This window comes from Nelumbo lutea, chromosome 8 (genome assembly GCF_056320005.1).
Source record: "Nelumbo lutea isolate HS-2025 chromosome 8, American lotus-T2T, whole genome shotgun sequence".
Lineage (NCBI taxonomy): Eukaryota > Viridiplantae > Streptophyta > Magnoliopsida > Proteales > Nelumbonaceae > Nelumbo > Nelumbo lutea.
The window spans coordinates 2,487,830-2,501,872 of NC_142691.1; the positions used below are offsets into that span (position 1 = coordinate 2,487,830).

Genomic DNA, 14,043 nt, shown 5'->3' on the forward strand with positions numbered 1-14,043 from the left:
GGATTGGATTTATTTTTAGAACTTTTCATTGAGGATTGATTGAATGATTTTAAGCCCCTGAAAGAAGAACCTCTTCTTTAGAGGTTGAAAACATTTAATTAATCGCACCTAATAGAGGATGCCACCAGGACCCTTTCTACAAAAGAGAACTTGTTTTACACTCATTTCTAATGTCTTTAGTAAGCCCACTTGAGAGGGCTTCCGTGGTGATTGAGCTTTCTTATAGAGCTGTTTATGAGAAGCTACCTACAATAGCTTCATTGGAAAGTTGATTTTTGGATTCATGTAAATTTATTTTCAGTTTTTCGGAGTTTTACCAAATAGGACTTTATGGCTTTCTTAGTTCTTTCTTTTTTGGGCTTATACAACACAATGCCATAAACCACTGCATGAAACTCCTCCCAAGCTCATACTCAATTTAAAATTACTTTTCATCATGACAATATTTAAATTTTTTGGATTTTGTGAAGGGAGAAGTTAGGCAAATGAGATTTTGTTTCCTATTGACCGAGAAATTCATGCTTTTTTTCGTTGGGTATCACTTACCTACAATATTTAAAATTTCCATAAATTTATGAAAAATTTATTTTCGTTGGGTATCACTTACATAGATAAGTGATAGTATAATACCCATCTCCCAGGTAGACATTAATTTTTTTAGAGGAGGAAAAGTTACTAACACTTGAATGTGACAAAATTGTCCCTCTTAATTATGACTTTTTTATGACTTAAAAAAATAAAAGAATATAGATAAATACACTTATTCTGATAAAGTATTATTTAGAACAATACTTATCCCGATAGATACATTTTATTTGGGTAAAAATAACATACCGCCTAAGAGACATGCACTAATCCTCGAAGTTAGGTATAAAAAATCAAAAGGCATTACACTAGTACATATATACATAACAGGATTCATTATGGTGCACTATTTTTTGTTTATTGGGGAAGGCTTTGGGTGGTCTTTTGGCTTGGCATAATAGGCATCACCTGGATGACATATAGACAATGTAATGTTTGGCGAAAAACCCGGAAGGCTCAAATAAACTGCAAGTTGAATATGCCTTCTTGAAACTTTTTTAGTATCAGCGGCTTCTGGCGTTGGAAGGTAGGCCTCATTCGGAAAGCCAGAAAACTGTGTTTGGTGAAAACTCTATAAAGCCGGAGATTATTGTTATTGAGCCGATAATCAACTTTTCATTGAAGCTAGTTCTGATTAATGGAAGAATGACCAATCAGCCTAGATCATAATTTTATAGTCCCATAGTATAGGGGGAATGTATCTTGACGGTGAATTGATGTCAAATTCACAGGCAGGATATGGTAGGGTTAGTAACAGGGGGGGTGGGGACTGGAATTCAGAATTCTGTATCGGATGTATCCGTACTTCTTGGTAGTTTTTTCAAGCCCCTCAATAGCCCCTCAATCAGTGCAGATCAATCAAATGCAAAGTGCAAAGTATTCCCAAATGTGCTCTTAGTGGCTTCTCCAAAGCATCTCAATCAAAAGCTTCGTGAGTACTCCAGATCCCACATCAATAAATTGGTTTTTAGAGCACTACCAGTTTGCGACGGGTGCCAACCTCCATCTCTGGGTGTTTATTTTTCAAAATTTCAACATTTAGAAAATAAAAAAGAAAAGGAAAAATTTTAGTTTAGCACCTCAAGTTATTTCCCGAACTTCAAAATGTGTTACTGCGTATTCAAACTTTTGAAAACTGTCAATTTAATAACCACGTTAAAAGTCCTTCAGTTAACTAATGTACGTGAAAACTGTCAATTTTATAACATTCTGAAATTTCAAAATAATCCTTTTAAAGAAGACACTGTTCATTGAAACTGAAACTAAACTAGAGCAAGGGAATGATCAAGTGCTCTTCCGCAAGTTATCCAAAAAACACGTTACATAGCTACGGTAGCAGCCCATGACTCCACCACTAAGCAGCCAGACGTGATTACCTTGAACCCACCAAGCAACACATTGCACGCATTGGTAACGCTCTAGTGTCCTGAAATCAACATTTTCCCGAACAGAGTGGTCAGCACAGCTATGCAACCGGCCAAGGTCGTAGTCACTGCAGTCTGGCCGACGTTGCTCCATTGTCCGTAGTAGTTCCTGGATTTATATGCCTTCAAGACGGTTAAAAACGAAACCAAGTCAAACCCATACCAGCCGAACCACAGTAAGAAGATACCCAATACGAGCAAAGATGCGCTGTGACCACACAAAGCGACAGATTGATTGGCGTGATCAAACTAGACAATTCTAGGCCCCTCAATGAGAGCCCCCAAAGTCCAGCCATACCTCCGACCAAGTGAACCACACCTGATTCGGCGAAGTTGATGACTCCGGATCCGAAAAATAAGTTATCGTTATGGGAGGCACTGGCCCAACTGCCAGCTGAGCAGAATCAGTGAGACACAACCGGGTACGTGAAACTTATTAAGGTTGAGTAAATGAGATAAGTGACGAATTGGGTTCTCTCCACTATAGAGCTGCTGGTAATCCAGGCAACAGCGATGACAAAAACCCATTGACACAGGAAGTTACTGTAATTGAACAATTCTAACGGAACGCCTTCGTGCCGAAAAAGTCACGGCCGATGAAGTCGTTGGAAGTAGAACCAAAGGCACGGGCGAACCCAAAGAGAGAGTAAACAGACTACTGGCAGCCGCGTGGAGCACGTTGGTGAGTATTATGTTCATGGTGTTCTTGGCACAAACGGAGCTAGCGTAGAGCATGGCGAAGCCTAGTTACATAGTGAAGACAAGGTAGGCCAAGAAGAGCAGGTAAATGTTGTCAACGGCATGAGCTTCGTTGTGGAACAACTATTTTGCGAATTCGAATTAGCAAGCTGAACGCTTTGGCTGTTAGGTGGGCTATATAACCAATTACGAGGTTCCACGCGAGTAATAAATTTATGGGCCCAATTGTAAAAGGTGTGACCCATGTTTTTTATCATTGACATGATTGAACAACTAAAGCGTTCAACTAAATCTTGTTCCTATTTTATACGGATTGACCTAATTATATATGTAATCATCAGCCGTCTAGAGAGAGAGAGATGCGGAAGAAAATTGAGGTATTGAGCCCTGCGGCTGCAGAGAAATTTTGGTCCCTTGGGAACCATTTTTATAGTGAGACTGAGCGAGATACGCTCCAAGCCAAACGAGAGGATCTGATTCGTGTTTTGACTTCGTTTAGGTACGTAATGTGCTTTTTGGATGCCTTTAGGGGTAGCAAAAGTATTTTAGTTTATAAAGAGACCGTAGAGATGCTTTTCATGCATGGTTCATTGTCTTCTTCCTTGTAAAAAGAAAAAAAAATAAATAGATGGCATATAAAGGGCATTTGTGCCATTTCACATGCCACTTAAACATCTATTAACTCTATTAATGGTTTTAGACTAAATCAATGGTTTTCGAAAGTTTGCTTTTTACAGTGACACGGTACTAACTTGATACTATAATCAAAGTTTAGGACACTAAACTGAAATTTAACTAATTGCCCATGAAATCATTGACTTTATGAGAAAAACTAAGGGTAAAACTCCTTGGATGGCTCTCAAGGTGGATATGGGTAAAGCTTATGATAGAATTGAGTGGGTTTTTCTAGAAAAAGTCCTAATTAAATTGAGATTTGGGGCCAAATGGATTAACTGAGTAATGCAATGTGTCTCCACATTATCCTATAGAGTGATAGTTAACGGAAGTCCGGGATCAAAATTTTTTCCTAAAAGAGGGTTGAGGCAAGGGGATCCTCTCTCCCCTTACCTATTTTTGTTTTGTTTAGAAGTCTTATCTGCTAATTTGTTAGAGCTAGTGCACCAAAAGCAAATTTCTGGTATATCCATCGCCAAGAATTACCCAACTGTCTCTCACACAGTTACATATTCACTAAAACAAACCTAGGAGAAGGGAAGGCTCTCTTGGATACTATCAAGTTGTATGAAGAAAACTCTGGTTAACAGGAAAATTTCTCAAAATCTGAATTTTTTTTCCAGTAGAAATTTACACCCCAAAATTCAAAGAATTTTGGCCAAATTTCTAAAAATGAGGAGGGTGTTTACTCCCTTTATCTACCTGGGGCTACCTACTTAAGTTGGGAAGTCCAAACGGGCCCTCTTTAATTTCCTTATTGAAAAAGTGGGGAAACTTCTGTCTAAGTGGCATGAATCCATGCTTTCTCAGGCAGGTAAGGAAGTCTTGATCAAGGTAATAGCCACTGCCATTCCCAATTACACCATGTCTTGTTTTTTACTTCCCAAAGGTGTATGCAAGGATTTGAAAAGCATTAAAGCAAATTTCTGGTGGGGTGGATCCCAGGGCTCCAGGAAAACTTATTGGGTGTGGTGGGAGAGACTCAGTAGGAATAAATTAGCAAGATGCCTGGGTTTCAGAGACCCATACCTCTTTAATTTGGCTCTATTAGCCAAGCAAGTTTGGAGAGTTTGTAGAGAAGAGGATAATTTGTGGGTTAAGGTGATTAGAGCCAAACACATTAAAAATAAAAATTTGTTAACTGATAAGTTTTCAAAGCAAGGGTCTTAGGGGTGGCAAAGCCTCCTAGTAGCTATAGATGTCATTCAAAAAGGAGCCTATTGGGCAATAAGCTCTAGTACAAAGGTAAGGATTTGGGAGGATCCTTGGCTGCAAAATATTGAGTCCATTAAAATTACAGGTCCTAGACCGAACAATCTTGATCTAATTTGGGTAAAGAACATTATGGTTGGAAATGAGAGATGTTGGAATGAGAGGCAAATTTGGGACAATTTTAGTGTCCCAATTGCAAAAAATATTCTTAGTATAAACTTGTCAGAGGGTTTGTGGGAAGATAAATTCAGATGGACTCTCAATCCAAATGGGCAATATATTTTCAAATCTAGTTATTTTGTCTTAAAAGCCTTGAGAAGTGGGAGAACATCCAGGGAAGAAATTGGCACTGTTAAAGAATTAAAGAAAAGTCAGTGGTCATAAATTTGGAAAGCTAAAATAGATCCAAAGATTAAAACTTCATATGGAAATGCTATGTAAATGCGATTGCAGTTAAGGAAAATTTAGTTAAAAGAAAACTGGCAACTGATGCTAATTGTCCTGTTTGTTCCCTCAGCCCAGAGACAATTCTTTATTGCCTTTTTGAATGCTCTCATGCTAAAACTGTGTGGTTTGGTAGTCACTTGGGTGTTAGAAGCCTGGATGCGAGCAATATAAGCTCTTTTAAACAATGGCTTTCTAGGTGCTCATCTGATAAAAATGTCAAGAATGATATGATTGCTTTCTCTTTTTTGACTATGTGGATTATTTGGAAAAGTAAGAACTCGAAAGTCTTTGAAAATAATGACCCAAACCAGAGCTCTACCCTTTTTGTTTTATATAGGATGCGGAGAGAGAGACAGAAGATTTCTCAAGTCGGATTGCGAGGTTCTTCTCTTCAGCAACGAGACCGTGAAGCCTGGGTAAATCTTTTTTAGAAAGTGCCAAGGCCAGGACTTTTAGAGCTGAATGTTGATGGTAGCTTTTTGTACCCAGGCTGCTCGGGGTTTTGGTGTTGTTTTGAGGGATTCTTCTGGGACTATGCTAGCAGCCGTTTTTGGAAAGCATTGCGGCATCTCCGATACAAGCAGAAGCTTTAGCCATTGTAAGGAGTTTGGAACTGCTAAACAGATTCAAGGAGAAGTCCATTCTTGTGGAATCAGACAAATTGACTTTAGTCCAAGCTTTGAATGCCAAGAAGTTTGATTGGCCTCAAACGCAAGCTTTTTGTGTATGGACATTCTCATGTGTACATTTGGACTTTCTACTCACTTTGTGCATGTTAATAGATGTGGAAATTTGGTAGCCCATAAGTTGGCTTTCTTAGAGGATCCACCCAACTTATAGCTACCTTAATTTCTGTTTCTGTTGCTCTTGTAAATTGTGTTTTGCTTTTTAATTAAAAGAAAAAAAAACTGAAATTTCCTCAAAAGAAAACAAATGATATCCCTGAAAAATGATGTTCAATAGAAAAATAATTACATTTTATTAAATTTTCTTGTTTTTAAAGATTAAAATTAGATAAAAAAAAAGCATTTACCATACGTTATTAATCTCAATATCAACCAATGATGTTATTCACTTAAAAATAAATTAATGTCATTCAAATTAACTATATCAAACAGTCTCTTACGGATTAAGCATGTGGCAACATCATCAATGACAGAATTGTGGCCGAATTTCAAGCCAACTGTACGCAAAACCCAAGAAATTGTCTTAAAACACGAAAGGCCCCAACCAAATTAAATTCTCTAAATACGTACATTACACAATCCAAATTTGGTTACTTTCTCGTTTTACACCTCTTCAAATGCCTGTCCCACCGTACGTTCCCCTGTTGGAGACTACTTTCGTCTCTGCCATCAATTTAGCCAAGCCAACTGCCTTAACCGTCAATAACTGATACCGTCGGCATTCCGCACCACACAAATCCTTGAGACGGGAAACTTTTACGCCTTTCGTTTTGTTAAATACATAAATCCGTTCATTTGCTTGAACTCGACTCAAACGGAGTCCACACCTCTTTTCTGATATTAAACTTGTTTTTTTTTTTTTAATTTTTATTTAAAATTAAATAATAAACTTGATTTTATTTTGTTTTAGTTTAGTTTCTAGGCAGATGGGGTTCTCTGTAAGGTCATCATCTGCCCTTACAGTGGCCTGGTTCGTTCTCTTCGGTGGATTGTTTATGGTCGTTAATGGTGATTTTAATTATAAAGATGCACTCACCAAGTCGATTATATTCTTGGAGGCACAGAGGTCAGGGAAGCTCCCTTCAAATTGTAGGCTTCGTTGGAGAGGAGACTCTGGGCTTGAAGATGGAAAACTTGCTGATGTAGATCTCTCTCTCTCTCTCTCTCTCTCTCTCTCTCTCTCACTGACATTCAGTCATCTACAAGCAAAGTAATTAATCAGATATTTCAAGGAATTTCTGAAGTCAGATTCTCTGTTTGCTTTCAGGTGGATCTTGTTGGGGGTTATTATGATGCAGGAGACAATGTCAAGTATGGTCTCCCCATGGCTTTCACCATTACAACCCTGGCCTGGGGTGCCATCTTTTATCGTGCAGAATTACAAGCAGCTGGGGAATTGCATAATGTACAAGACGCCATCCGCTGGGGAACAGATTATTTTCTCAAGGCTAGTTCCAAACGCAACACTTTGTGGGTGCAGGTGAGGCTGCTGCATTGTTTCTTTTATATATAAGATCGATTAAATTTATGATGAATTGGAATGTTTTGTCTCTTGATGAAAAGGTGGGAGACCCAGTTAAAGATCACCAGTGTTGGGTGCGACCGGAAAACATGGATTCCCCGAGAACACTTCTAAAGATCGACAGCAACACCCCTGGTACAGAAATTGCAGCTGAGACTGCTGCAGCATTGGCAGCTTCCTCCATTGTTTTCAGGAAAACAGATCGTTCGTATTCTCGTAAACTCCTCAACAAGGCAAAAGTGGTAATTGAAGAACTACATATCATCATGGGGGGATGTTGTTTCTTTTAATTTATATGGTTTAATAACCACTTACTTTATTAATTTGACTTGTTTTGTTCTTTATCTTGTTGGTCATTGATGTGCAGCTCTTTCTGTTTTCTAAAGCACATAAAGGAACCTTTGATGGAGAGTGCCCATTCTATTGCTCTTATTCTGGCTATAATGTAATCCCTCCCTTTTTCTCTCTGTGTCTGTTTCTGTGTGTCTCTCTTTCAACATCAACATGATTGGGTTAAAATGCAGGATGAGCTGCTGTGGGCAGCTTCATGGTTATACATGGCTTCCATGAAGCCAGTGTTTTTAGAATACATTCAAGAGGAAACCATCAGTGCAAGCGTTGCTGAATTCAGTTGGGATCTCAAATATGCTGGAGCCCAAATCCTTCTATCTGCAGTAAATTAAAAGATCTCTCTCCTTCTAATTATTTTAATTCTCATATATATATATATATATATATAAGCAGAAGCTCAGCTCAGTTTTCTCTTCTTCAGTTGTATTTTGGAGGGGAGAAAAGTCTAGAGAACTTCAAGAAGCAGGCCGACAGCTTTGTATGTTCTGTGCTTCCTGAGAGCCCCTATAAGCAGATCTACTTCACTCCAGGTTTGTCCCTTGCTACCCAGAGTATCTTAATCAACACACACTACCATAATTAATCCACTGCTAGTGCCTTTGAATTTTCAGGTGGGTTGATTCACCTCAGAGATGGAGCCAACACGCAATATGTTACAGGCACTGCTTTGTTGTTTAGTGTCTACAGCGATGTGCTTGCTAAATACAACCAGAAGGTGGCATGCGGGAACAAAGAGTTTGACTGGAAAGATCTCATGAAGTTCGCCAAGAAACAGGTAATGAGATTAATCTCTCTTTGGTCTCTCCTCTCTCGAAGTCTCAAGCGCTAGCATGCCCAACCCGGATGAGATTAACTGAATTCTTCTTCTGGAAATTAATTTCAGATGGATTATTTGCTTGGGAAAAACCCATTAGGGAGATCATACATGGTTGGGTTCGGCAACAACCCACCGAAGCAGTCTCACCACAGAGGCTCCTCCGTTCCTATTTTGGCACCCAACGCCCCCATTAGCTGCCCCATGAGCTTCGTTAACTGGTTCCGAGAAGACTTGCCCAATCCCAATGAGCTCACCGGCGCCATTGTCGGCGGGCCCGATCGATACGACAATTTCGATGATCAACGTTGGGACTCCTCCAAGCTCGAGCCCACTACGTACATCAACTCCCTAGCCGTCGGTGTCCTTGCAAAGCTCAGTTCGCAGCATTCCTAATTCATGCAAGGCCGCCGCTGGTTGTTCCCCCATTCCATTGCTCTCCATGACAAGATAGAACTTTAGCGTGTATATGCTGCAAATTTCCTCTTGTACACCTGAAGACCGGTTTCCCCTCTTGTTTTTATGACGCAACTACCCTGTTGTCTGAGGTGGGTGGGGGGTGTATTCCTGATTTTCTCAACTCCAAAAATAAAAATTGATTTGCGATTAATGCACCACAATCGACACCCAGCAACTCTAAATGTTCTTATATCATACACTTGTAAAATGCCACAAACATCTACAATTAAAGTAGTGTATTTCACTATTATAAGAAGCCTTCATCTAACCAGTACCAATTATACATGGCGCCGATCGTTTTTCCCGTAAAAGTTTTCTGGGTAATCGCATTCTCGTTTTTATTTCCCGGGTGATAATTTTAGTATCATAAAAAATTATTATTAAAAGGGATAATTTTATAAGTATTGATAACTTTTTTTTTTCTTATATCAAAAAATCAATTACACACTTGAAAGATGGTAGAGAGAAAATGAATTTTTTTAATAAACCCTATATGAATTAAGAAAAAAAAGGAATATAGGTATTTTGGTTAATGGAATAACCTACTTTCTATGCTCTCAAAATCCCCAAAACTAACTCAAAATCCCCTGAATAAAAAGCGATCAATTATGCACGCCGTTGGGTAAATTTTGGTGTTCAAATCAGCCCCCCACAACATCCCACAGCAGATCCTCACCGTGTATTGAAAATATTTTTCGATCATAATCCTAAAATAATGATATTATTATTGGGAGATATTCTCAATACACGGTGGGAATGTGTTGTGGGACGTTTTGGAGAGCAATCATGTGGGGGCCTGATTTGGTCTCTAAATTTTGTTCTTTGTAAAAATAAAGAAGATATGTAATTATAGCTTTAGACGAAGAACCAAATGCCATCGTGCAATCTTTTTCTTCATTCTGCTAAAACCAAACATTATTTCTTTCTAAAAGCATGATATATGAATGGTTAATTAGGGTATACATAATAGAAATAAATAATCATAGGACCATACCGGTAAGCATTTTCCACTTGATTTGGATGCCTTTTTTTAGTTTTTTAAGCCATAATACAAACATCATGAAAGGTCAATTAAGTAAATTGGTTGCAAACTATATAGGTGTTTTAATAAAACTCACTATAACACGTAATTGGAGCTACTACCCCATGCGTGTATCTCCCTCTTTATCTACCACAAGGAAAGGCAAGCAAAATTGATAACTAATCAACTAGTAATATGAAGTGACAACCAATCTAACGGGTATTCAGTAAAACTCATGTTGTCAAAGTTCTCCTGGTAGAGTTTCAGTCAGGGCAAAGCTCGTCCAATCAGCCTTTACTACTTTGTATTTAGAATATCTCTATACTTGTGTGCTTTATTTGATGGGAAGATATTCCCAATACAAGGTTGCAAAAGGCTGTTAGAACGGCATGGGCATAGGTTTTCCCTGATAGAAGACAATCTCCTTCGGTTGCCTATTTATTGTTCTGGATATCAATTTTCCTAGAATTTATAAATGCCCCCTCCCTAAAAAAATTATAGATGTCTTATTTTTGTAAATGTCTGTCCTTAATATACATTTTCCTATGCATATTTATGATCCTATCCTATGGAGATGACCAATTCACTTGTTAGAGAATAAAAACATATTCAGGGATCTCATCTACCAGCTTAACCTTTTATATTGAATCTTTACTTAAGAAGGTATTAGAATCTATTTGACCAAGTGGTCTAGTGTTTGATCCTCACCACACTCATTATAATCAATTAAATTTTAGCACAAGATATAAACGAACCTATGCTTGTTTATACCTTGAGCCCTATAGACTTTTGCGTGAATGGGCATGCTAAGGAATAAAAGCATATTCTATGACATCACCAAACAGCTAGCATTTTAGGTTGAACCATTCCTTGAGAATCAAAACTTGTTTTGATCCTTAATACCTCCATTGTAATTAATTAAATTTCATCACGAGATATAAGTGGGATTGTGCTTATTCATACTTCTAAGTCCGATGAACTTTCACACGAGGGTATGGATGTGTAAGGATGTGACTCAGGTACAATCCAATTAACCCTCCAGTTCCTAACTTCGTATGGTTTGACAAGGTCTAAATTGGCCACTAAACAGTTTGGTCATGCATGGCAAGCCCAGTTCTTAATTTAGTGAATCACCTCTTAGTTTATGGGGTCTAGTCATACAGAGCCCCAGTTGAAACCATTCCAAAATGAATTCAACTACTAACCTTTTAATCTATGCCCAAAAATATGGACACCTCGGTGGACCAGACTGACGAGTGACCAGAGAAATATGATGAATTTTAATCAATCCAGACGACAAATTATATATTGTCGTGTTTACCCTTGATTGAGCTAATAACCCGTTGAACACGCCTTCTTTGTAACAGAGCCGGAGTGACTGAGAGCCCTATATCTGGTGAATGATTTCTAAGTAGACTGTGGAAACAAGAAAATATATAATACTTTTTTCACATTAACAATAAGAAACCTCAGCCTCTATTCATGTGAACCAGTTTCATTTCATATAAGGTAACGCATGACAAAATCAAAATGAAGCTGAATCTCCTGCCCAAAACTTTTATATCGATATCACATCTCTACCCACAAAACATTTCAAATGTGCATTAAAAATGTTTCTTTTATCATTGATAAAGAGATGTCCCAAAACATAGCAGTAAAAGGATGTGGAAAAAGTTTATGGGTAAGAGATCAGAAGTATTGTTGGATGGAGGAGATCTGATCTATTGGTTGGACACCTGATCTTCGAGTTCAAATCAGCCCCCTATCAGATTGTCCCGTATAGCGCATCCTCGTCGTGTATTATGAATATTTTTTGATGATGACATCATCATTTATAGTATTATTATCAAGAGTTATTCCTAATACACAATTTGAATGTACTGTGAGACGTTATAGAAGACAATCTTATGGGGGCTGATTTGCTCTCCCGATCTTCTTCTTCTTATTGGTTAAAGAGACTGCCCGTTCCTCAAACTCTAACCCCAATCGGCCAACCCTGTTGACAGTAGTATTTGATCCGAGATCTTTCTACAAACTTACAAACAGATGGAGTCAATCGGTTTGGTTGGTATCCTTCTTTTCCCTAATTATATTTTATGAAAGAAGTAATACATCATTCGGTCAACCCATATTTTCAGATGGGCCAAAGCCAAGCTCATCTCGTTAGTTGTGACTCCCGACGACTCATGTATCGGTTTATTTTGTCGGGAGTAGGTCTAGTTGGAGACAGCACGAACCCTCTTCCTTATCCTTGGAGACAAAAACAAGTTTCTTTAGTCTCAAAAGTTTTTTTTTTTTATTATCATGTGCAATAGTTTCTGAAGTCACGTGTTGAGAGGCCTATGGTGTGCAGTCGGAACTCGGAACAGTACGGATTCACGTTTGAATCCAAAATTTCCAAACCGGATAGGATAATAAAAGGTAGCGTTACGCGTTAGCGGGCCAGGTTAGTTCTTGGGCTTGGGCCCCTCTTCGTACCGGATAGCACTCGCACCACGTGGCAAGACGATGGGGACTTCAAAAAAGTGATGATTTTGAAGTGAGTAAACCTGAATTTCTGGGACACGTGGTCGATAAGAGATGGATCGTGGAGACCATTTTGGGACCCACATAAGTCATGACGCTTTCTTCCACTATCACTACGTGTCGCTCGGGCCCGCCCGTACAAATCCCATTTGATTCTTTGATTCGGAGGATCTAATTTGAATAGACTCGGCGGCTCACGCTGGATCACAATTTCGAAGCCGGCCCAGGTTGTAAAGTCTGTAACTTGAGCTATGTTTTAAGAATTTTATTTGAGTAAATTGCTGAAACCTCCTTTTGAGTTTTTGATCGTTGCTAAACCTCTCTCCAATTATTTCGCCTAAAATTTTGGACACAGTTACCCTTCTGTTAGAATCCTTTAGTAAAAATATGAAAATGTCTAAAATAACTATACAATTATTATTGAGATTGGTTTTTATCGAAAAAATAATAATTTTAAAATTTCAATTTTACCTTTGAGTGATTGTCATGAAGGGCAAATTTGAAGAATAAATCTATTTAAGAAAAGAGATTGAAAGATTTTGGACTAACCATTTGAGAAAATTTAGAAAATAAACATTTTAATAAAAGTAATTGTATGATATTTTGAACACTTCTACGTCTCTTTTTAGAAAGTCCAAGGGAGATAATTGCAATTACCAAATTGGGGGAGGCTTCAGCAATATCAGTCTCACAATTTAAGCAAATACATCCCATTATGGACAGGAAATTTTTACTAATAATTTAATTGGATATGGCTTTAAATCCTAATTTGCTTTTCGATAAGTTGCTTATCCAAATAAATGTTATCCAAGAAACACTTACCTCGGGCAAATGTATTTACCCATATTCTTTTATTTCACATTTAAACAAAACAATGACTGTTTTAGTCATAAAAAACCTATTATTTAAAGGAGCATATTTTGTCCCATCTGAATTTTGACAATTCTCCTCAAAGTGAAAAAATTATTTACGCACTTAGGAGATGAGTATCACTTACCCAAGAAAATAAGTTTTTTTTAAATCCCCCACGAACAAGACTTAAATCTACATTACACAAATGCCCCACATGCATATCTCAGCATGCATCGAATACATTATCAGTAGGAAATATACCCAATAGACGGTTGAAATATGCTATAAGGCGTTTGTGGGGCGTAGATGTGAATTCGCTACCACCAGCCTAATCTCTATCAGGTAGATATCCTCAGGATTGGTCACGTTTTAATACCGAAAAAAAAAATCATTTAATCCTAATCCTACCAATAACTCAACCTTGTAAGCAGTTCTTCACTGGACGACTCAACCAGCAAAACCATGTGAGTGCAACAGACCGATTCGATGTAGACTCATTGATTGTCGAAGGACAAGAAAAAAAAATGGTCACTGTACGCGGTCGGGAGAAGGATCTTATCCACGGCGATTGGAGTGGGCCCCACTTTAATATTATGCATCCTCTTCGGCCTTCATTCGTTCAGATAAGCCGTGCACTTACTGACATACTCCCTCAGTCTCACTAATCACGTTAACAACCCTCCGATTCCCGGGCCACGTCATTGCCTGAACAAATCAATCTAACGGGACAATAACACGCGTCTCCATTCCAGTTGTCCTTACTAAGGGTG

General features: G+C 38.3%; 1 protein-coding gene and 1 pseudogene across 1 annotated transcript; one reads left to right on the top strand and one right to left on the bottom strand.

Annotated features, from left to right (window-relative positions):
- Window positions 1-1,904: 1,904 nt before the first annotated feature.
- LOC148842168 (ammonium transporter 1 member 1-like) lies at window positions 1,905-5,611 on the bottom strand (annotated as a pseudogene).
- A 673-nt stretch (window positions 5,612-6,284) lies between these two features.
- GH9A4 (glycosyl hydrolase 9A4) lies at window positions 6,285-9,035 on the top strand. Its single transcript, XM_088957813.1, has 8 exons — window positions 6,285-6,870; window positions 6,996-7,208; window positions 7,292-7,492; window positions 7,618-7,695; window positions 7,775-7,924; window positions 8,023-8,131; window positions 8,213-8,376; window positions 8,485-9,035. Exons 1-8 carry the CDS (start codon window positions 6,655-6,657, stop codon window positions 8,809-8,811), a joined length of 1,458 nt encoding a protein of 485 aa, XP_088813939.1. The 5' UTR covers window positions 6,285-6,654; the 3' UTR covers window positions 8,812-9,035.
- Window positions 9,036-14,043: the final 5,008 nt, after the last annotated feature.